General features: G+C 43.6%; 1 protein-coding gene across 1 annotated transcript in view; it reads left to right on the top strand.

Moving 5' to 3' along the window:
* LOC124605690 (serine/threonine-protein kinase meng-po) overlaps positions 1–27,659 on the top strand; it is a 373,132-nt gene that overhangs the window by 218,784 nt on the left and 126,689 nt on the right. The window contains exon 4 of the mRNA XM_047137545.1: positions 19,970–20,299. Within this exon, the coding sequence (XP_046993501.1) occupies positions 19,970–20,299 (330 nt within the window). The remainder of the gene's footprint in view (positions 1–19,969; positions 20,300–27,659) is intronic.

Raw genomic sequence — 27,659 nt, 5'->3', positions numbered from 1 at the left:
TTATTAACGGTTTTTTTGTGTCTCCTCTTCCGGAACAGCTGAACGCCGAACGGGGTGTCACAGCAAAGATATGAATCTTTGAACAAGCTCGCTAATCGATCTGTGAATCAAATCCAAATAATCTAAAATACGTATGTGAACGCAACGATTGGTGTCGAGGAAGGGGGAGCCATGCGGGACATTACAAAACTCTATATTGAGCACTTCTGCTCTTCGACAACAGAAATGAGCTGTTGCAGCGAAGATCCCGTTCGCAGTCAGAGAAAAATATAATGCATTTCATAAAACGAGTAAGCATCAATTAAGGTCGAGGTGTAATACAGATGTTTAAGTGTCCACCTGTGACACATAGACGAAGCACTTGCACAAAATGCTTGCACATGTATGGTTTTCAAGCTTGATGTTATGTGACTGATCGCTCATAAAATTACTCACTTTGGCAATAGGCTGCGTTACTGCCGTAACTGCCTAGTCATCATTAGGGACCACACCTGTCATTCACTCAGGCTTCAAGGATTCTACCACTCCAACTTACACAGTTAACCAGTTAACCGTACTCGGAAGTAGTTTGAAAAGCATGTGTACGAGGGCCTGGACCTCACAGTCGCTTTACTGGAACGTTATCGAGCGTACATGTTCGGCCTCAGAGTCGAGAAGCCGATGTAGAAATGCTCCTCAACGTTATCTAAAGCGCGCGGCCCCTCCCGCTGGAGATTCGAGTCCTCCCTCGGGCATTAGTGTGTGTGTTGTTCTTAGCATAAGTTAGTTTAAGTAGTGAGTAAATCTCGGGACCGATAACCTCAGCAGTTAGGTTCAAAAAAAATAAATTTTAAAAAGTTCAAATGGCTCTGAGTACTATGGGACTTAACATCTGAGGTCATCAGTCCCCTAGAACTTAGAACTACTTAAACCTAACTAACCTAAGGACATCACACACATCCATGCCTGAGGCAGGATTCGAACCTGCGACAGCAGCAGTCGCGCGGTTCCGGACTGAAGCGCCTAGAACCGCTCGGCCACCACGGCCGGCTAGCAGTTTGGTCCCTTCAGAATTCACACATTATCTAACGAAATCAAGAGCTAAATTACATGAGAAACCTGGAAACAGTTCATATTACGCACATATTTCTTCAGAGACGAATCGCAGCCGATCAGAAGACTAAGAAGCTTTCGTCTTTGCTGATCGGAAACAGAATATGTTTTAAGGTGGTATTTGTTAACCGCAGGAGCGTCCATGGTAGGTTACCAGAATTAATAACAAATGAGAAGCCGTAGATTGCTTATGTTGCACTGAGTTAATCTATTCAGGTTAGAGGGTTTTCAGCTTATAAGGCCACATCAGGCCATCGTCAAATAAGTTACAATATTTGTAAACAACACTGGACAAGATGTTACTCATCTAGATTTTGGCACAAACACAGAAAATGTCATCTTTGCCATTGAGTTGTTGATGCAATGTAACAGGTAAACAGTGTAACAATAAACAGACATAAAGGGGAGCAAACAGGTAAAATATTAACGCTAAACTCGAAAAACAATATTACATTAAATAAGCAAACCCAACGAAATTATCACTTGACGTGTTTGCGTTTTTCCACGTTTTCTTCAGTTAATGGGTTTTCACAAATGCAAAAAAAAAAGAAACACATTTCTTTGCGAGTAGACCTTCTTTTATACTAGCTGTTTGTGAAAACATTTTTTTTCTTTTTATTTGTGAATAATAGCCAGCTACACTGCTATGTAAGTTGTTTATATTTTATCTCATTCACAATGAGCCCATTTCGGCAAATTGTCATCGTCAGGTGCTCTTACACGTAACATCGTTTCTGTCATGTCCTGTCTGTTTTGGAATTATTACATTCTTCCAGGTGGTTCTTTTTGGCTCATTCGTAACTGGATCGAGCCCATACAATGAATTATAGTAATGAATTTAAAAAAAATTATACAACCTCTAGGCACTTGAGCATAGCATTTTCGTTAATGGTCCGTTCATGTATTTTTAACCGTGTTTCTTCTCTCTGGGATTTCTCTAAAATCGTACCTCGTTGTCAAACAGCACCCGAAGATTACGGTGGATCGAGCTGGGCGACTTTTTGCTTAAATATAAGGAACCTTTTGCCATGACAAGTCACCCAACAATCTTCCAATGACTAAAGACACAAAATAAAACATACATAGGTTAATAATAACTATATTTTGAAATAAAAACACAATTTAAATTATTACACTTACGTTATACAATAACGAGTGCCGTTTGGTTGCAGCTCGTGAATAACTGCACACCTGGCAGAAAGTAGCAATTCCAAAACAGACAGGACATGACAGCAACGATGTTACTTGTAAGAGCACCTGACGATGGCAATTTGCCGAAATGGTCTCATTGTGAATGAGATAAAATATAAACAACTTACATAGCAGTGTTGTTGTTGTGGTCTTCAGTCCTGAGACTGGTTTGATGCAGCTCTCCATGCTACTCTTTCCTGTGCAAGCTTCTTCATCTCCCAGTACCTACTGCAACCTACATCCTTCTGTATCTGTTTGGTGTATTCATCTCTTGGTCTCCCTCTACGATTTTTACCCTCCACGCTGCCCTCCAATACTAAACTGGTGATCCCTTGATGCCTCAGAACATGTCCTACCAACCAATCCATTCTTCTAGTCAAGTTGTGCCACAAACTTCTCTTCTCCCCAATCCTATTGAATACTACCTCATTAGTTATGTGATCTACCCATCTAATCTTCAGCATTCTTCTGCAGCACCACATTTCGAAAGCTTCTATTCTCTTCTTGCCCAAACTATTTATCGTCCATGTTTCACTTCCATACATGGCTACACTCCATACAAATACTTTCAGAAACGACTTCCTGACACTTAAATCTATACTCGCTGTTAACAAATTTCTCTTCTTCAGAAACGCTTTCCTTGCCATTGCCAGTCTACATTTTATATCCTCTCTACTTCGACCATCATCAGTTATTTTGCTCTCCAAATAGCAGAACTCCTTTACTACATTAAGTGTCTCATTTCCTAATCTAATTCCCTCGGCATCACCCGACTTAATTCGACTACATTCCATTATCCTTGTTTTGCTTTTGTTGATGTTCATTTTATATCCTCCTTTCAAGACACTATTCATTCCGTTCAACTCCTCTTCCAAGTCCTTTGCTGTCTCTGACAGAATTACAATGTCCTCGGCGAACCTTAAGGTTTTTATTTCTTCTCCATGGATTTTAATACCTACTCCGAATTTTTCTTTTGTTTCCTTTACTGCTTGCTCAATATACAGATTGAACAACATCGGGGAGAGGCTACAACCCTGTCTCACTCCCTTCCCAAACACTGCTTCCCTTTGATGTCCCTCGACTCTTATAACTGACATCTGGTTTCTGTACAAATTGCAAATAGCTTTTCGCTCCCTGTACTTTACCCCTGCCACCTTCATAGCAGTGTAGCTAGCTATTATTCATAAATAATCATGTCATTAAAAGACATATTTTTCACTGCGGACTCCAAAGAACAAAAGTTATTTTTTCTTTTGATGATTTCGAATTATAGAAACGAAATAGAGCAAACAGGGGTTAAGCGTCTAAATTCAGGTATACAGCGAGGAAAGGTGTATGTATGTACCCGCTGTATAATAATGCGATACGTTGGCTATCATTTCTTTGTGAGTAATATGCATATAACTCCACTCGGTGATTTTCGATTTGTATTGTAATGCCTTAGCTTAGGAAAGTTCATGTTCGATTTGATTGCATTTCTTGCTTTATTTCAGCATACCAGGAAAAAGAAATGGGCAGTAATGGCGAGAGAGTCCGTACGTACAAATTCGCCCAGTGCGACAGACGAGGAATGCAAAACTGAGTAGCACATAGCAGGTTGCATTCCATTTTCCAAACTTGGTAAAATAACACAAGTGCACTTTTAAGTATTGCTCCCTTAAAGTATTGCAAATTGCAGTGTATACACCCTCAAGAACTTTTGAAATGGCGGGCTGTGCTACGTTGTGGCTAAAAGCCAGACTTGTAAAAGACTTCCCAGTCGCCAGGAAACATAATGTTACAACCAGCCTGCATCATAAATGGGAATTTTCCGATATTTTATTCGTGATCTAGGCTGGTATGATCACAGAACACATAAACATATGATTTAATTCTTACTTTCGAGAAGATGAGACAGCCTCCCTCATGATTCTGTCACACTTGCTAATTCCATCTTCCAACATAGACGGCAGCTTCTCGAAACAGGCCAGGTCCATCCTCACTAAGCTCCGAAATTCATGCGGATCTTCGAGCCTCAGCTCTTTCATAAGCAGTGAATATAATCCCCTGCCTTCGTCTCTTCTTTTCAGCCAGGTGAGAACTCAACAAAGTCTGGCTTCTCGTTTTCGTGGCTGTTCTGCTCTAATCCGAAGATTTGCTGTCACTTCCAGGGCAATAGCTCCAAAAACAAGCCTATCAACCATGTGCAAAATGTAAATTTAGCATATATATATCTGTGTAACAAAGTGTCGTAATACAAAACTAACTGTCGAGTCTGTAATTGAGAACAGTAGTAACCTACATAACAGAACAACAATTACTTCATAAATAATGATAAAAAACATTTTCTTATTAAATAGGAGCCTTGAGCTCACATAAATAATTTGAACGATTCACGTTCCAATACGTCATAAGGTCCCCCTTGTGTTTCGCGCAGTAGAACGAACGACTTTACAAGAGATCAGACGGTTCTATTTGGGTTTCGCGCGTTATTACCGTCTACTGCTCATGTGCGCCAGGTATATCCCGCGTGGATGGTGTAATAGGTCTACGTGAACCAGAATGTCGTTATAGATATGTGCACTTGGGTCGCTGGTGAAAAAGGTGTACGGTTTACGCGCATCGTGTAGTACGGGCTTACTATCGCGTAGGGCCCACGCGAGCACGCAAAAGTGCCACAACGCGACGTGGCATAGACTCGACTAACGTATGGAGTAGTGCTGGAGGAAACTGACACCATGGATCCTGCAGGACTGTCCATAAATCCGTAAGAGTACGAGATCTCGTCTGAACAGCACGTTGCAAGACATCCCAGATATGCTCAATAATGTTCGCTTCAGGGAAGTTTGGTAGCCAGCGGAAGCGTTCAAACTCAGGAGAGTGTTCTTGAAACCACTCTGTAGCAATTCTGGACTTGTGGGGTGTCACATTTCCTGCTGGAATTGCCCAAATCCGTCGGACTGCACAGTGGACATGAATGGATGCATGTGATCAGACGAGATGCTTACGTACGTGTCACCTCTCAAAATCGCATCTAGACGTATCTGGGGTCCCATGTAACTGCAAATGCACGCACCTCGTACCATTACAGAACTTCCACGAGCTTGAACAGTCCCCTGCTAACATGCAGCGTCCATGGATTGATGAAGTTGTCTGCATACCCGTACACATCCATCCGCTCGATACAATTTGAAACGAGACGCGTCCGACCAGGCAATATGTTTGCAGTCATCGACAGCCCAAGACGTAAAGGCGGGGCGTAAAGCTTTGCGTCGTCCAGTCATCAAGGGTACATGAGTGAGTCTTCGGCTCTGAAAGGCAATATCGATGATGTTTCGTTGACTGGTTCGCATGCTGACACTTGTTGCTGGCCCAGCATTGAAATCTGCAGCAATTTGCGAAATGGTTGCACTTCTGTCACGTTGAACGATTCTCTTCCGTCGTCGTTGGTCCCTTTCTTGCAGGACCTTTTTCGGGCCGCAACAATGTCGGATATTTGATGTTTTACCGGATTGGTGATGTTCACGGTAGACTCGTGAAATGGTCATATGGAAAAATCCCCTCTTCATCGCTACCTCGGGTATGCTGTGCCCCATTGCTTGTGCACCGACTGCAACACCACGTTCAAACTGCTTTTAACTCTTGATAACCTGCCATTGTAGCAGCAGTAATCGGTCTAATAACTGCGCCAGACACTTGCTGTCTTACACTACTGGCCATTAAAATTGCTACACCACGAAGATGACGTGCTACAGATGCGAAATTTAACCGACAGGAAGAAGATGCTGTGATATGCAAATGATTAGCTTTTCAGAGCATTCACACAAGGTTGACGCCGGTGGCGACAACTACAACGTGCTGACATGAGGGAAGTTTCCAGCCGATTTCTCATACACAAACAGCAGTTGACCGGCGTTGCCTGGTGAAACGTTGTTGTGATGCCTCGTGTAAGGAGGAGAAATGCGTACCATCACGTTTCCGACTTTTATAAAGGTCGGATTGTAGCCCATCGCGATTGCGGTTTATCGTATCGCGACATTGCTGCACGCGTTGGTCGAGATCCAATGACTGTTAGGAGAATATGGAATCGGTGAATTCAGGAGGGTAATACGGAACGCCATGCTGGTTCCCAACGGCCTCGTATCACTAACAATCGAGATGACAGGCATCTTATCCGCATGGTTGTAACGGATCGTGCAGCCACGTCTCGATCCCTGAATCAACAGATGGGGACGTTTGCAAGACAACAACCATCTGCACGAACAGTTCGACGACGTTTGCAGCAGCATGGACTATCAGCTCTGAGTCCATGGCTGCGGTTACCCTTGACGCTGCATCACAGACAGGAGTGCCTGCGATGGTGTACTCAACGATGAACCTGGATGCACGAATGGCAAAACGTCATTTTTTCGGATGAATCCAGGTTCTGTTTATAGCATCATGATGGTGGCATCCGTGTTTGGCGACATCACGGTGAACGCACGTTGGAAGCGTTTATTCGTCACCGCCATACTTGCGTATCACATGGCGTGATGGTATGGGGTGCCATTGGTTACACGTCTCGGTCACCTTTTGTTTGCATTGACGGCACTTTGAACAGTGGATGTTACATTTCAAATGTGTTACGACCCGTGGCTCTACCCTTCACTCGATCCCTACGAAACCCTACATTTCAGCAGGATAATGCACGACCGCATGTTGCAGGTCCTGTACGGGAATTACTGGATACAGAAAATGTTCGACTGCTGCCCTGGCCAGGAAATTCTCGAGATCTCTCACCAATTGAAAGCGTCTGGTCAGTAGTGGCCGAGCAGGTGGCTCGTCACATTACGCCAGTCACTACTCCTGATGAGGCCGGCCGGTGTGGCCGAGCGGTTCTAGGCGCTACAGTCTGGAACCGCGCGACCGCTACGGTCGCAGGTTCGAATCCTGCGTCGGGCATGGATGTGTGTGATGTCCTTAGGTTAGTAGGTTTAAGTAGTTCTAAGTTCTAGGGGACTGATGACCTCAGAAGTTAAGTCCCATAGTGCTCAGAGCCAGCCAGCCTGATGAACTATGGTATCGTGTTGAAGCTGCACAAGCAGCTGTACATGTACACGCCATCCAAGCTGTGTTTGACTCAATGCCCAGGCGTATCAAGGCCGTTATTACGGCCAGAGGTGGTTGCTCTGGGTACTGATTTCTCAGGATCTATGCACCCAAATTGCGTGAAAATGTAATCACATGTCAGTTCTAGTATAATATATTTGTTCAATGAATACCCGTTTATCATCTGCATTTCTTCTTGGTGTAGCAATTTTAATGCCCAGTCGTGTACGTAGGTGTTGCCGACCCCAGCGCCGTATTCTGCTTCATTACGTATGTCTGTATTTGAATACGCATTCGTATACCAGTTTCTTTGGCGCTTCAGTGTAGTGAAATAATTGTCACCCTGTATTATAGTGCTGGGGCAGGTGGTTAGAATATTTCGACAATTGTCTACGGCGATGAGTGAGTGAAAAAGTGCAGTATTGAGAGGAAGGTTAGAGGTGCAAAGTGTCAACACCACCCGTAAAGACAAAGGTTAAAGACTGGGCTGAGTGATTCCGAGGTGCCAGGTGACACAGTGCAGCCGCGGAGGTGGCCCCGTTCTGCAGCGCGGCATGCGCTGGCCGTGTTCCGGCAGCCGCGGCCACCGAGCTGATGCAACCGCCCCGCAGCGTCGCAGGGAAGAGTCGCGCGGACAGAAATACGCACCGACAAATGGCACGGACGCAGCCAGACACGCGACTCGCTCCATTCACCGCGGAGCTGGACGGAGCCGGCCTGCACGCGTGGCGGCCGCGCGATGAAAGCAGCACACGTACACTACACGAAAACTTCCCTCTCTCGTCACAACATTTATCTGTACTATATACAATGCAATGCTGGACCCTCCCACAAGAAGTATTGCGAGGTGTCGGGGTGGAGAGGAGTTTGTGCCTCTTTAATTCAGACGAATTTTGCATGAGAACGAGACATGCACTCGACCCCCTCCTTATCTACCAGCTATTTAATTATGCGCGCAACGGTAACGGAAGGAAATGATGGTGTACCCTGCTAGCTGGTAAAATAAGGAGTGCACACTCACAGTAATTTAATAAAAATCGTAATCTACTCAAAAGCCGGCCGAAGTGGCCGAGCGGTTAAAGACGCTGCAGTGTGGAACCGCAAGACCGCTACGGTCGCAGGTTCGAATCCTGCCTCGGGCATGGATGTTTGTGATGTCCTTAGGTTAGTTAGGTTTAACTAGTTCTAAGTTCTAGGGGACTAATGACCTCAGAAGTTGAGTCCCATAGTGCTCAGAGCCATTTTTCTCCTAAAAAAAAAGAGAACTTTATCATAATAAACAACAGGAAATGGGATTCTTCCTATACCTACGAAATGATACGTGGATTAAATATCACAATGACATTTATTATATATCGGAACATAAATGCACATGATTGTCGACACACACAGTAGGTTAAAGGATAGGATATACTGAAATATTATGAGAATAAGTGTTGGCTCGAGAACAAGGGGCTCCTACTCTCTGTGATCCAATAGATTGACGATAATGACTGGAAGTGCTAATGAATCAAATATTAATCTCCCGACAATATAGCAGCACCGCAATTAGTAGTGAGAGCTCAAATGGGATCACATGGAGAAACAAGCAAGGTGGACTTGTAACAAAGCCAACGAGCGTGCTGCTGATGGATTCAGTATAAAGTTTATAAGGTCCTACAACTCCGGAGCCGCAAAATACTGTACCAGTACTGAAATCTGCCGCACGTCATCGGTAGTCAGCGTCCTGGTGATGTAGGCGCCGACTTCTGCCGTGCAGCAACTCTGTGTCAACTCCTGGCCGCGAAGGCTGTCCGAGAATTCTAAGTTCTTCCGAAAACGAGCGACCAAGTCGCAAGCCCGTCCGACTCAGAGGAAGATCAGATCCCGAATCCACTGCCCGCGCCTCGCAAGAGCAAAGCCAACATTGTTCTACTCCCTACTCTCCTCGAAAAACTGCGAATCAGCATTCAGTTCTAATTCCAAAATCCCCCCACACTGTCTCAGAACATCATTCGCGCCAATAACGACCATTCCCTCCAATTTCGAGCAGGGCTTTATGACATCATCTAGCCTCAGTTTAAGTTGACCAGTCATGCCTCTGCTATTCAGCTAAGGGCACTGAACTTGTCGTTTGACCGGATACGAAAACAACCTGCCTAGACCACCGGCAATCCGGTGCCAGACAGCCGCACCCAGCAGGGCACAGTCCACAAGTATTCTCAGAAACAGGACGACAATGCAGTCAGTCGGTGCCAGGAATCTTCGTTTCGGACGCGCCGGACCGGTAAACACACAAACTGTGGAGACACTCAGATGTCTCGCAGGTCGATTCACCCTGCATACAATAGTCGAAACTAGGACGTCGTCAGTCGTTCCGCCAGGCGCTTAAGCCCATTGTACAAACCCTCAGAATTCGGGTAAGTGCAGCTCCCAACAGGAAATGCAGTGTGCCGCGTCCTCCGATAGCTCTCAGTACAAATACTATCTTTACAATAACCTTATTCGGTCTGTTACTACCGTGCAATGACATAGAACATTAATAAAATAGATGAAAATGAGAGGAGACATGCAAAAGAAGGCATGGAACCTCTCAGTATGACATATTTTTTTCTGTTTCTTTGATGTAAAAAATGGATTCTGTTATAAGTACAATTTTGAAGTATTTTTTCTATTTATTCTTGTTGCAATTACGTTTCAAAAGGCTTGTAAAGACGCTCGAAGAGTAATGTGTACAAGTGATACTACAAGCCAAGGGGAAGCCCCTCTTTTATGGGAGTCAGCAGAGCGCTGCTAATGAGCTAAGCGCGCGGAACGGGCACAAATCTGTTCTGTAGTGTACGACCAAGAGGACGAAGAACTCAGAGGCTCGAATACCGTAGCAGTAACCAGGCTTTCACTAAAATTCACTAAAGGTCGTTGGCTCTCATAGGTGGGATAAAATGATCTCCGATAATAATAATAATAATAATAATAATAATAATAAACCGGCAATTTTGAGCTAAACACAAATTTGTGGGCGTTGTATGATAGGGTTGCCATAGTTTCTGTTTGAGAAACTAGGACGTTTCTCTTACACTGACTAAAAATGGACGTAATATGGGAAGCATAAACTGGGACAAATTGGGATATTACTCTTGTGCTTAAAAAGTGAATTAATTAATGGAAATATTTTCTCGGCTTTATGACCGAGCGAGTTGGCGCAGTGGCTAGAACACTGGACTTGCGCTTGGGAGGACGACGGTTCAATCCCGGGTCCAGCCATCCTGATTCAGGTTTTCCGTGATTTCCCTAAATCGCTCCAGGCAAATGCCGGGATGGTTCCTTTGAAAAGGCACGGCCGACTTCTTTCCCTGTCCTTCCCTAATCCGATGAGACCGATGACCTCGCTGTCTGGTCTCCTCCCCCCCCCCCCACCCCCCAGAAAAACAACCCTCTGTAGCTATACCAAAATAACGGATTTTTGAAAGATCATTCCATCTTTGTTTCACAGTGCCGCGCGCTAACACTGATTTCACACTTGCTGTTGATTTTGTTCTGCCCAACGTCACGTTTTTGCTGCTTCTAAATCATTGAAATGTTTGGAGCTTAGCCTAGAAGAACAGTCCACAGATTTCACAGACTTTTGATGTTTAACGGTATGGCATCACGTTGCTAATTTACACTCCTAATTCTGCTGCTGTTACTAATTTGCTCCGTTTAAATGAATTTGAAACAAAATAACCGCCCATTTTTAAGTGCTTGCAGAGTACACGTTTGATTTATTCTTTGCGCCAGCTAAATGATACTTAATATTTTGCTCTTTCCCCATGTGCAATGGAAACTCAACACAAATCACACATTCTACTCCATAGTCAGTTCTCCATCGTTTTATGAAAAATTATACCTCTGCACATTTTTCGTGGAGAGAACACTTCCGCTTTGATATTATGAGCTTACTTGAAAAATGGTTCAAATGGCTCTGAGCACTATGGGACTCAACTGCTGAGGTCATCAGTCCCCTAGACTTAGAACTACTTAAACCTAACTAACCTAAGGACATCACATACATCCATGCCCGAGGTAGGATTCGAACCTGCGACCGTAGCGGTCGCGCGGTTCCAGACTGTAGCACCTAGCCGGCCGCAGTGGCCGTGCGGTTAAAGGCGCTGCAGTCTGGAACCGCAAGTTCTAGGGGACTAATGACCTCAGCAGTTGAGTCCCATAGTGCTCAGAGCCATTTGAACCATTTTTGTAGCGCCTAGAACCGCTCGGCCACCAGGGCCGGCTGAGCTTACTTGAAACAAGCACTTTAATAATAAATTAACAGCCATACTATTCAGACAGATAAACAGAGAACGACGTTGCTGCAAGGCGTAAAGTGAACTCTGGTACGCGACATTAATCGAAATTTACCAGCATTACCGCACAGTAATACCCCTTAAGGGTCTCAGTCAACTATTATGTCAAAAATTTTCGTTATTTAGCATAACAGCGACAATTGAAATACAGATTCAAGCAAGAATGTGGAGAAAGATAATATGAGAGTACTTCTCTGAAATCCGAAATCCGGGGCAAACTGCCGCCCCGAAAGTACTTTTCGGGACACAGATATCTTTAATCTGAAACGAGGACTGTCTCGGAAAAACGTTACACCTGGCAATGGTGTTGTATGGAAGAAGATGTGAACGGCATTTCCAGCAGTAGCTCAGACTACCTATAGCTCTTCTTCACTACAGCAAGCCAATGAACATCACTCTATTAGAACTGTATTAGGATATGGACCAGTTATAGTATTAATTATTAATACACGTTTAAAAGTGAATTCAGTAACCTTTCGTTTACATTGAACCACTACATCTACTCTGTAAAGTATCGATGTTCTCCATTAATAACCTAAATATCATTTAGACGTTCTCATAAGCTCTTATTAACAGTTTTCAAAATAGTTTCATATCACTCAACAGTTTAATTAATTTCATGTTGTTAAACATTTATTTTTCAGTTCTGATATCATACTATGTTTACAAGTATGTGTACAAGGTTATGTTCTTTCCTTTTCCATGTCGTTGCAATTGCGCTGTAACAGCACTGATGATATATAGCGTCTTTCATAAAGACTCGCATATGTGAATAAGCTTAATTCCAATATACAGAGAAATATGCGTAAATATGAAGCAACAAAATCCAAGACATCCAGTGAATTTTACATCAACGAGCAATTTTTACGGGAAGATAAGAACTAAAATGAAAAGCTTGTTTTGATTATGTATTACTGTAGTGATCAATTAGGGAAGTTTGAAAGTGATGTGCGCATTGCTTATCGTGTTTCAGGCTACTAATTTTTCTTTATATGTGAGCAAAATTTACTATAGTAACTTATTACTTCCGAACAGCGTATGTTTTTACGAACTGGCGAAATTCTTACGAGATGTAAATCAAGGTACTACAGAGGAAGACTTATAGGTCTGTCATTCTAATGCACTGCTCTCTATCTATGTGTATGTTATAGCACTAACAGAGCCATATCAGTTTCATTAGGTAAAAGGGAACACAATCATTTATAAGTTGTTAATTATTGTCAGTAATTTTGTCGGCGTATTTTGGGTTCATCTTGTATACAGTAAACGTTAATGGTCCAATCACAGTCCCTTGCAGGAAATCCGGAGATCACCTTTATATCTGTCGAACTTGTTCCGTTATGAACGATGTGTTGAATTCTATCTGCAGTGAAGAACTGGAACCAGTAGCAATTCTGGTCCAATACTCGGTAAGCTCGTATTTTGTTCAGCAATGACAGTGCGGAGCTGTTGCCTCTTATTTTATCACGAGGATCATTTTTCTATACGTAGGTGGAAGTCAGCAAAGTCTTTTGGCATTCAGAGAAGAAAGTTGGTAATTTAAATTAAGTAAAAAGATCGCGCCGCCGCAAAGGAAAACCCCTTTGTTTTGATGATTGCCATCTCACTCACCAATAATACCCGCGATACTCTCTGCCCTATTTGGTGATAATATTAAACAAGCTGCCATTCTTTGAATATTTTCGATGCCATCCGTCAGTTTTATATGGTGGAGAGCTCTTATAGCGTAGCAACATGGGAGAGAGGGCGGACTAGTGTGAGCCATCTCTTTAGTAGATTTGTTCCACCTTCTGTATGAGAAAGAGATACACACATCAAAAAATGTTTTGCATTACCCCGGTTCCCAGAACTCCTGAAGATAGACGTCGACTGTAGCTATTGCATCACGTACACAGTCCCTTTCACTATTTAGAGATGTCACTAAACAACCACGCACGAGCAGCGCCTATTAGACGGAAGGGGTCCGACAGCCGATCAGTTCCAGTCATTCCACCAGTAAGAAGGTACACGGCTCGTGTTGTCTGTTGTTCAACCATGCCTAGATGGTCAATACCGCGGTTCGATTGCGTCCGCATTGTTACTTTCTGCCAGGAAGGGTTCTTAACAAGGGAAGTGTCCAGGCGTCTCGGAGTGAACCAAAGCGATGTTATTCGACATGGAGGAGATACAGAGAGACAGGAACTGTCGATGACATGCCTCGCTCAGGCCGCCCAAGGGCTACTACTACTGTGGATGACCGCTACCTACGTATACGGCTCGGAGGAACACTGACAGCAACGCCATCATGTCGAATAATGATTTTCGTGCAGCCACAGGACGTCGTGTTATTACTCGAACTGTGCGCAATAAGCTGCACGATGCGCAACTTCAATCCCGGAGTCCATGGCGAGGTCCATCTTCGCAACCACGACACCATGCAGCACGATACAGATGAGCCCAACAACATGTCGAATGGACCGCTCAGGATTGGCATCACGTTCTCTTCAACGGCATATGCCTTCAACCCGACAATCGTCCGAGACGTGTTTGGAGACAACCCGGTCAGGCTGAACGCCTTAGACACACTGTCCAGCAAGTGCAGCAAGGTGGAGGTTCCCTGATGTTTTGGGGTGGCATTATGTGGGGCCGACGTACGCTGTTGATGGTCATGGAAGGCACCGTAACGGCTGTACGATACGTGAATGCCATCCTCCGAACAATAGTGCAACCATATCGGCAGCATATTGGCGAGGCATTCGTCTTCATGGACGACAATTCCCATCCCCATTGTGCACACCTTAAGAATGACTTCCTTCAGGATAACGACATAGCTCGACTACAGTGGCCAGCATGTTCTCCAGCCATGAACCCTATCGAACATGCCTGAGGTAGATTGAAGAGGGCTGTTTATGGACAACGTGACCCACAAAGCACTCTGAGGGACCTACGTCGAATCGCCGTTGAGGAATGGGACAATCTGGACCAACAGTGCCTTGATGAACTTGTGGATAGTATGCCACGACGAATACAGGCATGCATCAATGCAAGAGGACGTGCTACTGGGTGTTAGAGGTACCACCTCTGAAGTTCTCAATGTATGGTGGTACAACATGCAACGTGTGGTTTTCATGAGCAATAAAAAGGGCGGAAATGATGTTAATGTTGATCTCTATTCCAATTTTCTGTACAGGTTCCGGAACTCTCAGAACCGAGATGATGCAATACTTTTTTTGATGCTTGTACATTCCGTAATTTTGTAACAGATTTATGTCGGCCTTAAAGGCCTATAATTACATGTATCTATCCCGCGACACTTGAAAAGTGGCTGTAAGTATGATAAACAACTTTCTTCACTCTTTTTATCGCTTCTGCAGACGAAAATGTCCGTTGAAGCAGAGATGTCCTCACACTATCGATGCGCCTGAAGCAGGAATGTGTCTGGATCCAGGCCATGTGCGCATCGATTTGTTTTATTCCTTGAGGTTGATCGGGGAATGTGACCTCTTCTTCCGTTGGGGAAACGCAGGTAAAAGTCTGTGTGAACAACCGCAACTTGGCTAATGACGGGGAGGCGGGGTCGAGAGAGAACATATGCCACGCGCATTAGACAGAATGTGGTGTTGGAATCAAAAATCTTTACTTTTCTTACGTATATTTCGATCATTTAATAGGAGGACGTTAATGGGGCATTTTCTCGCAAATAGTGCGTTTCCTCACGAGACGAATGCGCAGTCATTATAGATGTAGTTGCATCAAGGGTAGTATATTGCAAAACTAATAAACATTTTGTGTTATTTTCTTTTGTAAAAATCCTTTTTCTTTGAATTAAATATCGATGAAAACTAAAGCCACCGGCCGTTGTGGACGAGCGGTTCTAGGCATTTCAGTCCAGAACCGCGCTGCTGCTACGGTCACAGGTTCGAATCCTGCCTCGGGCATGGATGTGTGTGATGTCCTTAGGTTAGTTAGGTTTACGTAGTTTCTAAGTCTAGGGAACTGGTGACCTCAGATGTTAAGTCCCATAGTGCTTAGAGCTATTTGAGCTATTAGAAAACTAAAGCCACAGTGTTACCTGCATTATGGTAATGAAACTGTAATTAGATGGTGTTCGGAAATCCTGTACTTGAATCACAACTGGTGTAATGGCCGGTTATCAATTCAAAACGTGTTCACGCCTACACGGACGTCATTGCTTCTCCTGACTTTTCTTCACGACATCTTTCATTATCTCTGTATGTGTTTTTCCAGTGGTCTAGTGACAATATTTAATGTATAATTTCATATAGTGTGCGCTTCATTAAAATATGATCGTACATTACGCATCTTCAACTTGTAGCCACGTATATAATTATATCCACTGTACCGGTATGTAATTGGTACCCCCACTAGTTGTGCTTACAATACCGTCTTTTATACAGGATATTTTAGCTATTTCTTCAGCTCAAACCAACAATTTTCCCTGCGTTTTTCCCATGGTTCCCGAAACTTATAATTATATGTGTTTTCAACAAGTAACGCTAATCGCCGAAACAAGCAGAAATATATATGAATGTATTCATTTCGAAGGTACCAAGTAAGTTCATAGCTTTACGTGTCAACGAGATGTAGGACAGTGAGAGTATAGATTGCCAGTTGTGCACAATCATTGGTACAAAATAGCTTTCAATTCCAGGATGTCATGGGCAGTAAACTCACATCAAAGTTACTTTCTCGAGAAACACGAACAGTGTGTTCGGATAATGGCGAGTTCAAGCCAAATTAGGGCAGAGATGTACAACCCTTCTGAGTCATACAGCCAAGATTTTTGAAAGAATTTTACCAAATCGAATATTTTACTAAATATTTTATTGAATCTTTTATTTTACTAAATATTTTACTAAATCGAATAAGTGAAAAGATAGGAAAGGAGCTGAGTGAAGAACAGCGTGGGTTTAGGAAAGGGAGAAGCACGATCAGCCTGATATTTTCTATCCGTCAACTAACAGAAAAAAGTTGGGAGTATAACAAAAGGATGATAATGGTTTTTATAGGCATAGAAAAGGCATATGACTCAGTTAACAGGGCAAGACTCTGGGAAGAAATGAAGAAGATAGGATACAGAAGATGGATACATTAACAAAATAAAGACAATGTACAGAGGACACAACTGTAGAAATAGAACACCATTGGGGAACTCTAAATGCTTCGAAATAATGCAAGGACTTAAACAAGGAAGTATTCTATCTCCTGCACTTTTTAGTGTTGTGATGGAGGGAATGAATAGGACAGTTAAAGATATAGTAACAGAAAAAGACAAAGAGATGATTTTTGCACATGGTATGGTGTATAGTTACGAATTGTTGTGTGGAAGGAAATAATGAAAAGGTATGGATTAAAAATAAATAAAGATAAGAGTGAAATAATGGTATTTGGAAGAGACAAAGGGATCAAATGGTTCAAATGGCTCTGAGCACTATGGGACTCAACATCTTAGGTCGTAAGTCCCCTAGAACTTAGAACTACTTATACCTAACTAACCTAAGGACATCACACACACCCATGCCCGAGGCAGGATTCGAACCTGCGACCGTGGCAGTCCCGCGGTTCCGGACTGCAGCGCCAGAACCGCTAGACCACCGCGGCCGGCACAAAGGGATCAACGGAAATGTTACTTTGAATGGAGAACCCCTTAAAGTGGTAAACAGTTTCATTTATTTAGAGAGTGAAATATCTAGTGATGGAAGAATAACCAACGAAATTATTAGGAGGTTACAGAAGGGAGGCAATTTCTCCCAAACAATAAAACACCTGATTTGGAATAAAGAAGTTTCAGAAAAAGTAAAACCCCTTACGTATAAGAGTTATTACTTCCCTATTGTGATCCAGAGTAGTTAAGGGAAAAACAAGAATGAACCAAGTAAGGGCTGTAGATATTAGAAAGGACCTTAAACAAGAAAGTATAAGTAATCGAAAAAAAAGAGATTAAGATGGTAGGGGCATGTTAAGAGGATGTGTGGGCAGAGACTCCCCAAAATTATGGAAGAACTAGAGATTCATGGAAAAAGACCTAGAGGGCGCCCAAGAACACGGTGGAAAACGGGAGTGAGAATATCTGTGGAAAGGAGAGGTGTCACCTGGCAGCAAGGGGAGGAAGAAAAGTAGTGGAAGAACCGGCCCAAATGGAGAGGACTCGTTAGCACCCAGACCTAGCAGTAGCTGGAGCGGAATCCGGGTAGAACAATGTACAAATTCTCCTTCCAGCGTTCCTTCCCCTACCTCCGACGCAACCATTAAAGCAGCTCAATCTGCCGCAACGGAGGAACGATAGTACTTGCGTACTAAAGCGCAGTGGTCAGAGCGGCCAGCTTGGGTTTCCACAGGCGTGGCAAGCTGCGCGAGACCTGTTCAGCTTGCTGCACCTGACAACAGGTTGCGCCATCAGTCCAACGTGATTAGCCAGACATAGTTTCCGCAGGTAATTTCACTGCAGCTCATTTTATCTTATCGGTTGGAGCAGGATAATGAGCAGATACAACTGAAAAGGGATTAAGGAGAAATTAAGAACTAGAGAATATATACCAATCAGTAAACAGAGCCCAAGTATAGCGTGGGAAAAGTTGTCATATGTTAATAAGGCAGCTCTAAATAAATCGGTAGGTAAGCCTGAAGGATTTCGTGGTCGTTGTCACTGAAGTTAAAATCTTCTGGGTTGTCAGGCCACGTCATATTTGCTTCTAAAATAATCGATGTTTCGACCTCTCTGTTGGATCTTCTTCAGGAAGACGTCCTGAAGAGAATCCCAGGAAAGAGGTCGAAACGTCGATTATTTTTGAAGGAAATATGACGCGGCCTAACCGCCCAGAAGATTTTAACTTTAATTCGGTAGGTATCTTGCAATGCAAACTGTCTAAAAAGTTACCAAACACTCATTCGGGAACCTCGAATATGTTACGACATGTTTGTAAATTTGACCAGCAGTTTCCTCACGCCATACATATATTTTGAAAGAAGAGAAAGACTTAGTGGCTGACAAGTGTGGAAATATGTGCTAAGGACTTGAGGCCACAGTAGACAGGTATCATAAATTTAGGGCAAACGTTGACTGAAATAAAAAAAAAACATGTGGTCAGTGGATATTAAAAACCACATTGTGATGGTACTCGACGTAGTGTGGAGAAAGCTTAGTACGAAAGAAAAACTTCTTTTCTTTTCAGGTTAACATAATGTGAAAAACGAACAAAGTGTTTGTGAAAATGCATTTGTGGAATTTAGAATGAACTATTATGACAACTCAGAATGAACTCAGCGCCGGCCGGGGTGGCCGAGAGGTTCTAGGCGCTACAGTCTGGCACCTTGCGACTGCTACGGTCTCAGGTTCGAATCCTGCCCCGGGCATGGATGTGTATGATGTCCTTAGGTTAGTTAGGTTTAAGTAGTTCTAAGTTCTAGGGGACTGATGACCTCAGAATTTGAGTCCCATAGTGCTCAAAGCCATTTGAACGATTTGAATGAACTCAGCGAACCCGCAAAACACATCCCGGAAAAGTAATTGAAACTGATATAACAGGGATCTTATTTAGCTGGAACATTCTAAGGTTACAGAAACTGCACTTCTAAGACTTTACTTTAGATGGCGTTGCAGTACAACAGACAACTTCAGTTCTTAGGTGTACAGGATCTTCTTGACTTTAAGAGATTGATCTTCTTACTACAGAAAACATGTACTAGAGGTGACCTGATGATGTTACAATTGAGAATACCCTGTACTAGTTGAAAGACGCTGAAGTAGCAATGAAAACCATTCACACAGAAGTAAATAAATAAGTCCGAAACACGCCGAAAAGGAAATAAAGGACAAGGAAAATGCATTATTTTCGGCCTTGCAATGACTCAAAACGAATACTTATTTCGTTAAGTCACGTCTTGTGATACTCGTGTAAAAAAACACTTTCCATCAACGTCCGAACCCTATCGTAACACAGTTAAACTGCTACGTAGGCTAGCACGGTTGGAAGACGGGCAGGCAGGCAAGACTCGTTTAGCCTGCTTGAGTTGGGGAGTGAAGCAGCCTGCCCGGTCTGCAGCTTGCCTGCCTCGCTAACAGACATGTACGGGCTGGTTAAGAGCGTAATGTGTACACCTCTGGATTAGGGTCTAACAAGCAGTCTCTTTGAATTAGCAGGATAGTCACAACAAAAAACAAGACTAACTTCTTGAAACAGAAATAATCTGCGGCTTTTTTTCTAATTTTTAGTTGCCTTTCGTAGCTCCAGCGACATACGATGAATTAGTGCTAGAAGGTATGACTTAGACAGGCGCCCTGCGGCGCTGCGCTGTTGCAGGTGAGCCTGGCGGAGGAGTTCGACATCCTGCAGATCGTGGGCGAGGGCTGGTTCGGCAAGATCCTGCTGGTGGAGCACCGCGCCACCGACACCGAGATGGTGCTGAAGGCGCTGCCCAAGCCGTACACCGCGCTGCGCGACTTCTTCCGCGAGTTCCACTACGGGCTGCACCTGTCGGCGCACCGCAACATCATCACCACGTACGACGTCGCCTTCGAGACGGCCGGCTTCTACGTCTTCTCGCAGGAGTACGCGCCGCTCGGCGACCTCACCTCCAACGTGTCCGAGGCGGGCATCGGCGAACTGCACACCAAGCGCGTCGCCAAGCAGGTCTGTAGCCCCACCTAATGCTCAGCGGGTCACAAGCGCAATACAGCTGATCTTGAGTTCATTTCCCCATTCTTCGTCCGCGTCCAGTGTCCAGTCGGTGGTTACTAGATGCTGTAAACAATTTTTACCAACGGTCTTGCCGCAGTGGTAACACCGGTTCCCATCAGATCACCGAAGTCAAGCGCTGTCGGGCTTGGATGTGTGACCATGCGGTCTGCCGCTCGCTGTTGGCAAGCGGGGTGCTCAGCCCTTGTGAGGCAAACTGACGAGCTACTTGACACACTGCGAGGAGAGCGGTGTGCTGACCACATGCCCCTCCATATCCGCATCCAGTGACGCCTGTGGGCTGTGAGGATGGTACGGCGGTCGGTCGGTACCGTTAGGCCTTCAGGCCTGTTATTTTTATTTATTTATTTGCACGTTACGTTCCGTAGGACCAAATTGAGGAGCAAATCTCCAAAGTCATGGAACGTGTCAGTACATGAAATTACAACACAAAAGTAATAACAGATAAAAATAAATGTTCATGAACCCTAAAAAAGGCAGTCCATAAGCTTAAGTAAACGCAACCAACAATTCAGTAAGAATCAGCTTAATTTTTCAAGGAACTCCTCGGCAGAATAGGAGTGATCCATGAGGAAGGACTTCAGTTTCTATTTGAAAGCGCGTGGATTACTGCTAAAGATTACTGAATTCGAGTAGTAGCTTCTTGAAAATGGATGCAGCAATATACCGCACACCTTTCTGCACAAGAGTTAAGGAAGTCCGATCCGAATGCAGGTTTGAATTCTGCCGAGCATTAACCGACTGAAAGCTGCATATTCTTGGGTATGAGGTAATACAGTTAACAAAAAATGACAGTAAGGAATATATATATTGAGAGGCCATTGTCAAAATACCCAGACTCGTGAACAGGGGTCGACAAGAGGTTCGTGAACTTACACCACTTATTGCCCAAACCGCCCGTTTCTGAGCCAAAAATATCCTTTTTGAATGGGAAGAGTTACCTCAAAATATAATACCATACGACATAAGCGAATGAAAATAAGCAAAGTAGACTAATTTTCGTGTCGAAAGATCACTCACTTCTGATACCGTTCGAATAGTAAAAATGGCAGCATTAAGTCTTTGAACAAGATCCTGAACGTGGGCTTTCCACGACAGGTTACTATCTATCTGAACACCTTGAAATTTGAACTATTCAGTTTCACTTATCATATGCCCGTTCTGTGAAATTAAAACGTTAGGTTTTGTTGAATTTTGTCTTAGAAACTGTAAAAACTGAGTCTTACGGTGATTTATCGTTAGTTTATTTTCAACACGCCATGAACATAGGTCATGTACTGCACTATTTGAAACCGAGCCAGCCGGCCAGAGTGGCCGAGCGGTTCTAGGCGCTTCTGTCTGGAACCGCGCGACCGCTACGGTGGCAGGTTCGAATCCTGCCTCGGGCATGGATGAGTGTGATGTCCTTAGGTTAGTTAGGTTTAAGTAGTTCTAATTTCTAGGGGACTGATGACCTCAGATGTTAAATCCCATAGTGCTCAGAGCCATTTGAACCATTTTTGAAACCGGGCCAATGTTGCTCACAACATCCTTTACTACCAAGCTAGTGTCATCATCAAACAGAAATATTTTAGAGTTACCTGTAATACTAGAGGGCATATCATTTATACAAATAAGGAACAGGAGTGGCCCCAACACTGATCCCTGGGGCACCCCCCACTTCACAGTGCCCCACTCAGACGCCACATCATAGCCATTATCAACATTGTGAATAATGACCTTTTGCTGCCTGTTGCTACAGTAAGAGGTCAACCAACTTCTGGGGCAATATTTTGCGATCAACACAATCAAATGCCTCAGTTAAATCAAAAAATATGCTAAGCGTTCGAAACCTTTTGTTTAGCCCATCCAGTACCTCACAGACAAAAGAGAATATTGAGGAGTTTAGATTAGTTTAGTTCAAACAATTTTTAAATAATTCGTGTGAACATCGTCGGATTTAACTTTAATTTTACGTGTGTTAAATTATTGTCTCTGATCATATTGTAATCAGATTGAACGTAAAGCTGTAATGTATTTCGGAATAGATCAGTAAACCCACAAATGTTGTGAAAGATCTAAATCAAGCAAGTGGCTATAGAAACTTCCTGTCAGATTGAAATTGTGTGAGGCGACGGGATTCGAAGCCGAACTATAGTCACAGTCTAGCACACAGTTCTAATCTCTCAGGAAGTATCAAATCAGCACACCCACGTCTACAGAGTGTATATTCATTTTGGAAAAATCCCTTATGCCGTGACTAAGCCTTTTCTCGCCAATTTCCTTTCTTCTGAGAGCATTAGTCCCGCAAAGTATGGAAGAGAACGCTTGTAAAGTTTTTAACATAGCGGAGAGGTACTAGCGGTAGGACGAGTAAAGCTTTGAGGTCGGGTCGTGGGTCGTGTCTGGAGAACTCAGTCGTTAGAAACTTACCTGTGAAAGCCAAAGATTCAATGTTAGAGTCCCGGTCCGGCACACATTTTAATCTACCAAGAAGTTTATAATCAGCCCACACTTCGCTACAGAGTGAAAATTCATCTCGGAAATATCTGTGCTAAATACACAGATGACTGATTTCACGGAATTTAAGTCCTGTGCGGATGGACTGTACGAGCATCAACGAATGAATTCTGTATGTCTAGTGACTACGGCATTGTCCGCAGCGTCTATTTAATAACTAACGTAGGAAGGTTTTTACAAAACGTTAAAATACAGAGCTATTATATGCCAGCGGAAAAATGCTCTTATCGGAGCACATAAAGGCGAATATACTCCTGCTCATGAAAAAACTGACGAGAAAGTAGGGTACCAGCTGCTTCATTCTGCCCTCGTCAGCACCTTCAAAAATTTTCCCAAATTTTTTGGCATGTGAATATATGTGCGTTCCTTTTTAAGATGGGACTCACCTCCCCCCGACTCACCTCTCACTTCCACAAGCTCCCCTATCAGTAACTCGCTCACCCCCACTTGTCCATTGCATTAAGTCCCTCATACCCATCCACTCCTCCTTGCCCATTCTTACTCACTCATTCAGCCCAACACACTGTCATTATCTCTTTGGGTCTGGATGTCACTGTCCCCTGTCTCACAGCCACAGTTTCCTTCGTTCTGTCCCACTATTACTGTCTTTTCTCACTGCAACAGTCTCCTCCTTGCTCTCTACTATCTGATTCACACCATCTAACTTCTGCTGCCTCTTGCCACTGTCGCTATCTCTTTCTTCCTCGTTGTCATTGCCACACACTGTCTCTCATTATCACTAGCTCTCACCCTTTTCAACTTCCTCCTATCCTTTCTGTTCTCACACTGGGACTGTCTCCTTTACCGTTTTCCTGTTAGCCTCAACTGCGCTCCACTGCCACTGTGTCCGTCCCTTTCCCTCACACTGCGATTGTCTCCGTCGCTCTTTCTATGCCGCAACCACTGTCTGTGTCCACATACTTGTATTACTTTTCTATCTCTAACTGTCTGCTTCTCTCTCAGCATAAAAAAGCGCGAAAAACTTCGCAGGTAAAAATTTTTGGAAAATATTTAAAGGTGCTGTGGAAGCTAGAACGAGGTAGCTGGTACCACACTTTTCAGTCAGTCTTTAAATAAATACGAGCATATTTCCGCTGGTTCCCATCTTTTCTCTGCTACAGCGGGGCATGTCACCTATATGAAAAGAACTCCGTCGGTCAGTAAAATTTTGATAGATTCCTTGCGTGAAATCTAAATAACGCACAACTATCAATTTTACATCTTAGACCGCATTTTAAGTGCACAAAAATTCTGTCTGCGCTTCTGTACTACAACAAGGGATTACCAGAACGCTTGTGATGATAACGGAGGCACTTTACAGCATATTTCTCCGTGCTACGTCACTTTATGAACTGCGTTTTCGCCACACATCGGATTTTACGAGCGTGTTTTACGCACACAAGTAGGATAATTTGAAATTCTGTATCTCGGAAAGAGATAAAAAATATCAAGAAAATGTTCATGGTTATTCGAGATCGGGATCTTGGGAATATATTCTAAACAATGTGCCATTTGCTGTGCATAGCCGTCTTCGAATCCACATGTCGGTTTCGATACTCAAAAACTATGTTCTTCGGGTTTTCTCAGAAACCTCCCAGGAACGAAATGGTGCTTGCATAAGCCTCTTAATGCTCGTCGCAGACCATGTGTAATGCAAAAAGAACCAACTGATTTGCTCCATTTGCCTAAGCTGGAGGAAGTGAGTAGTATTCAAACTTCGATCCTGTAATGTAGTATAATTACATGAAGACGATCCTTATGTTGGGCATACAAATGCTCCCTAGTACAAAGGGTATCCAGAACACTTGAAAATACCTTTCTATAATCCACCGAACCCGAGATATGAGCCCCGGGAAAGTCCTATTTTTATGTACGTCCTTGTGGAACATATTAGTTAGGGTTACTGTCGCATGCATACCGGTTTATTTATAACAAAAAGAAACGAATGATAGTTCACATGTACACATTTGGCAGTGAAGTACAAAACAAAGGTATCCGAGAAGAAAGTTGTGGATAGTCTTTTGCGACACGCAGCTTGTGGTTCTACTTGACTCCCTCGCCCTTGTAGTAACGGTGAAAGGTGCCAGTTGTTGTGGCAGAAAAGGATTCGGAGGAAAAAAAGGGAGTCGTGTTGTTGCACTACAACGTCCGACCGAATTGGTCTCGGTTAAGCGTAATTTGGTCCGGCATTTCCGACTGACTGTACTGGAACACCCTCCATACACGCCGGATCTCGCACCAAGCGAATTGCATCTCTTCGGACCGTTGAAAAAGCACGTGGCTGGGCGCCACTTCAAAACCGATGCTAACTCTCAGGTGGCTGTTGTTTACACCTGGAACTTGATTTATTACATGTTGAATTACCGATAGAAGAAATGCTTAGACAGCCATAGTGACTGTTGTTGTTGTTGTGGTCTTCAGTCCTGAGACTGGTTTGATGCAGCTCTCCATGCTACTCTATCCTGTGCAAGCTTCATCTCCCAGTACCTACTGCAACCTACATCCTTCTGAATCTGCTTAGTGTATTCATCTCTTGGTCTCCCTCTACGATTTTTACCCTCCACGCTGCCCTCCAATACTAAATTTGTGATCCCTTGATGCCTCAGAACATGTCCTACCAACCGATCCCTTCCTCTGGTCAAGTTGTGCCACAAACTTCTCTTCTCCCCAATCCTATTCAATACTTCCTCATTAGTTATGTGATCTACCCATCTAATCTTCAGCATTCTTCTGTAGCACCACATTTCGAAAGCTTCTATTCCCTTCTTGTCCAAACTATTTATCGTCCATGTTTCACGTCCATACATGGCTACACTCCATACGAATACTTTCAGAAATGACTTCCTGACACTTAAATCAATACTGGATGTTAACAAATTTCTCTTCTTCAGAAACGCTTTCCTTGCCATTGCCAGTCTACATTTTATATCCTCTCTACTTCGACCATCATCAGTTATTTTGCTCCCCAAATGGTTCAAATGGCTCTGAGCACTATCGGACTCAACTGCTGAGGTCATTAGTCCCCTAGAACTTAGAACTAGTTAAACCTAACTAACCTAAGGACATCACAAACATCCATGCCCGAGGCAGGATTCGAACCTGCGACCGTAGCGGTTTTGCGGTTCCAGACTGCAGCGCCTTTAACCGCACGGCCACTTCGGCCGGCTACTCCCCAAATAGCAAAGCTCCTTTACTACTTTAAGTGCCTCATTTCCTAATCTAATTCCCTCAGCATCACCCGACTTAATTACACTACATTCCATTATCCTCGTTTTGCTTTTGTTGATGTTCATCTTATATCCTCCTTTCAAGACACTGTCCATTCCATTCAACTGCTCTTCCAAGTCCTTTGCTGTCTCTGACAGAATTACAATGTCATCGGTGAACCTCAAAGTTTTTATTTCTTCTCCATGAATTTTAATACCTACTCCGAATTTTTCTTTTGTTTCCTTTACTGCTTGCTCAATATACAGATTGAACAACATCGGGGAGAGGCTACAACCCTGTCTTACTCCCTTCCCAACCACTGCTTCCCTTCCATAGTGACTATGGAAAATTAATATGTACCATTGCATTAGTAACTTCGTGTAGTTCTTTGCTTCCTGATTGAACGTTCCTCGCAGAGAACTTGTTACCTTACATTTTGAACCAACCTCGTATAAAATCACATTTCCTTATTTCTGGTACCTATAGCACCGTTTCAGCGGCTCCCCTTACATTACCAATGCTACGGCCTGGCACAACGAGATTGCAGTGTATAAGGAGAGCCACGTACGGGCTATCGCTCCAGGCTGTCACATGTTAGGGGAGAAAATTTAATGGGATTACCACAGTTGGGAAGTGTGTAGTGTTTCTCAGTTTAAAACATTCACACAAAACGCGGAACGATTTTAGATTTGCCGAGCGGAATAGCCGTGCGGTTTGAGGCGCCATGATACTGATTGCGCAACCCCTTCGCGGGAGGTTCGAGTACTTCCTCGGGCAAGGGCGTGTGTCGTTCTTAGTATAAGTTAGTTTAAGTAGTGAGTAAGTCCAGGGACCGGTGACCTCAGCAGTTTTGTCCTTTAGGAATTCACAGACTTTTGTATATTTGATTTTAGATTTCGCCAAAAGGAGTCCACCAGCTAAAAATTGCCATATTTACACAATGAAAGAACCCATACTATTTATATTATGCTAAAAAGTATGTTATTTCTTATGCATCATAAATCTGCAAGAAAGTTAAATAAACTGACTGATGCATAATCTACTATCGTGCTAGGCATTACTACATATCTTTGGAACTCCTAACCCGTAACCCGACACCTGTGGGGACTCTCAGAGAGCCAAACAAACCGGAATACATGTGCGCAGCAGCCATAAAACTGAATATAGCACTGTTTACTACGCTCATCCAACAGTTACTACAAATAAAACTGTAGTCGGACAGCATTTGTCCACTGAATAGAGGATTGAACCGCTACTTGCTTCAAATTTAGAAATAATTGCTACGAACGTATTTTCACACAAACGATATTGAAAATCAACAGAACGGTAATTCATCACTATAAGTAAAATGTAAACTGCCTCCACAGTCGACCAATCGCCTTGTCGTCCTCCGCCAATGACGTCATTTGGTGTGATATGGAGAGGCGTGTGGTCAGCGCACATCTTTCACAGCTATTGTCAATTTCGGTGACATGGAGCTGCTAAAACTCAGTCAGATGGGTTCATGAGGCTGAGTGCACCCCGTTCCAGTCTTCTCACCAAGGAAAAATCCGTGGTGGTACCGGGAATCGAATCCAGGTCCTCCTCA

Source organism: Schistocerca americana, chromosome 3, assembly GCF_021461395.2.
Source record: "Schistocerca americana isolate TAMUIC-IGC-003095 chromosome 3, iqSchAmer2.1, whole genome shotgun sequence".
NCBI classification, from domain to species: Eukaryota; Metazoa; Arthropoda; class Insecta; order Orthoptera; family Acrididae; genus Schistocerca; species Schistocerca americana.
This window is presented reverse-complemented; position numbering and strand designations above follow the sequence as displayed.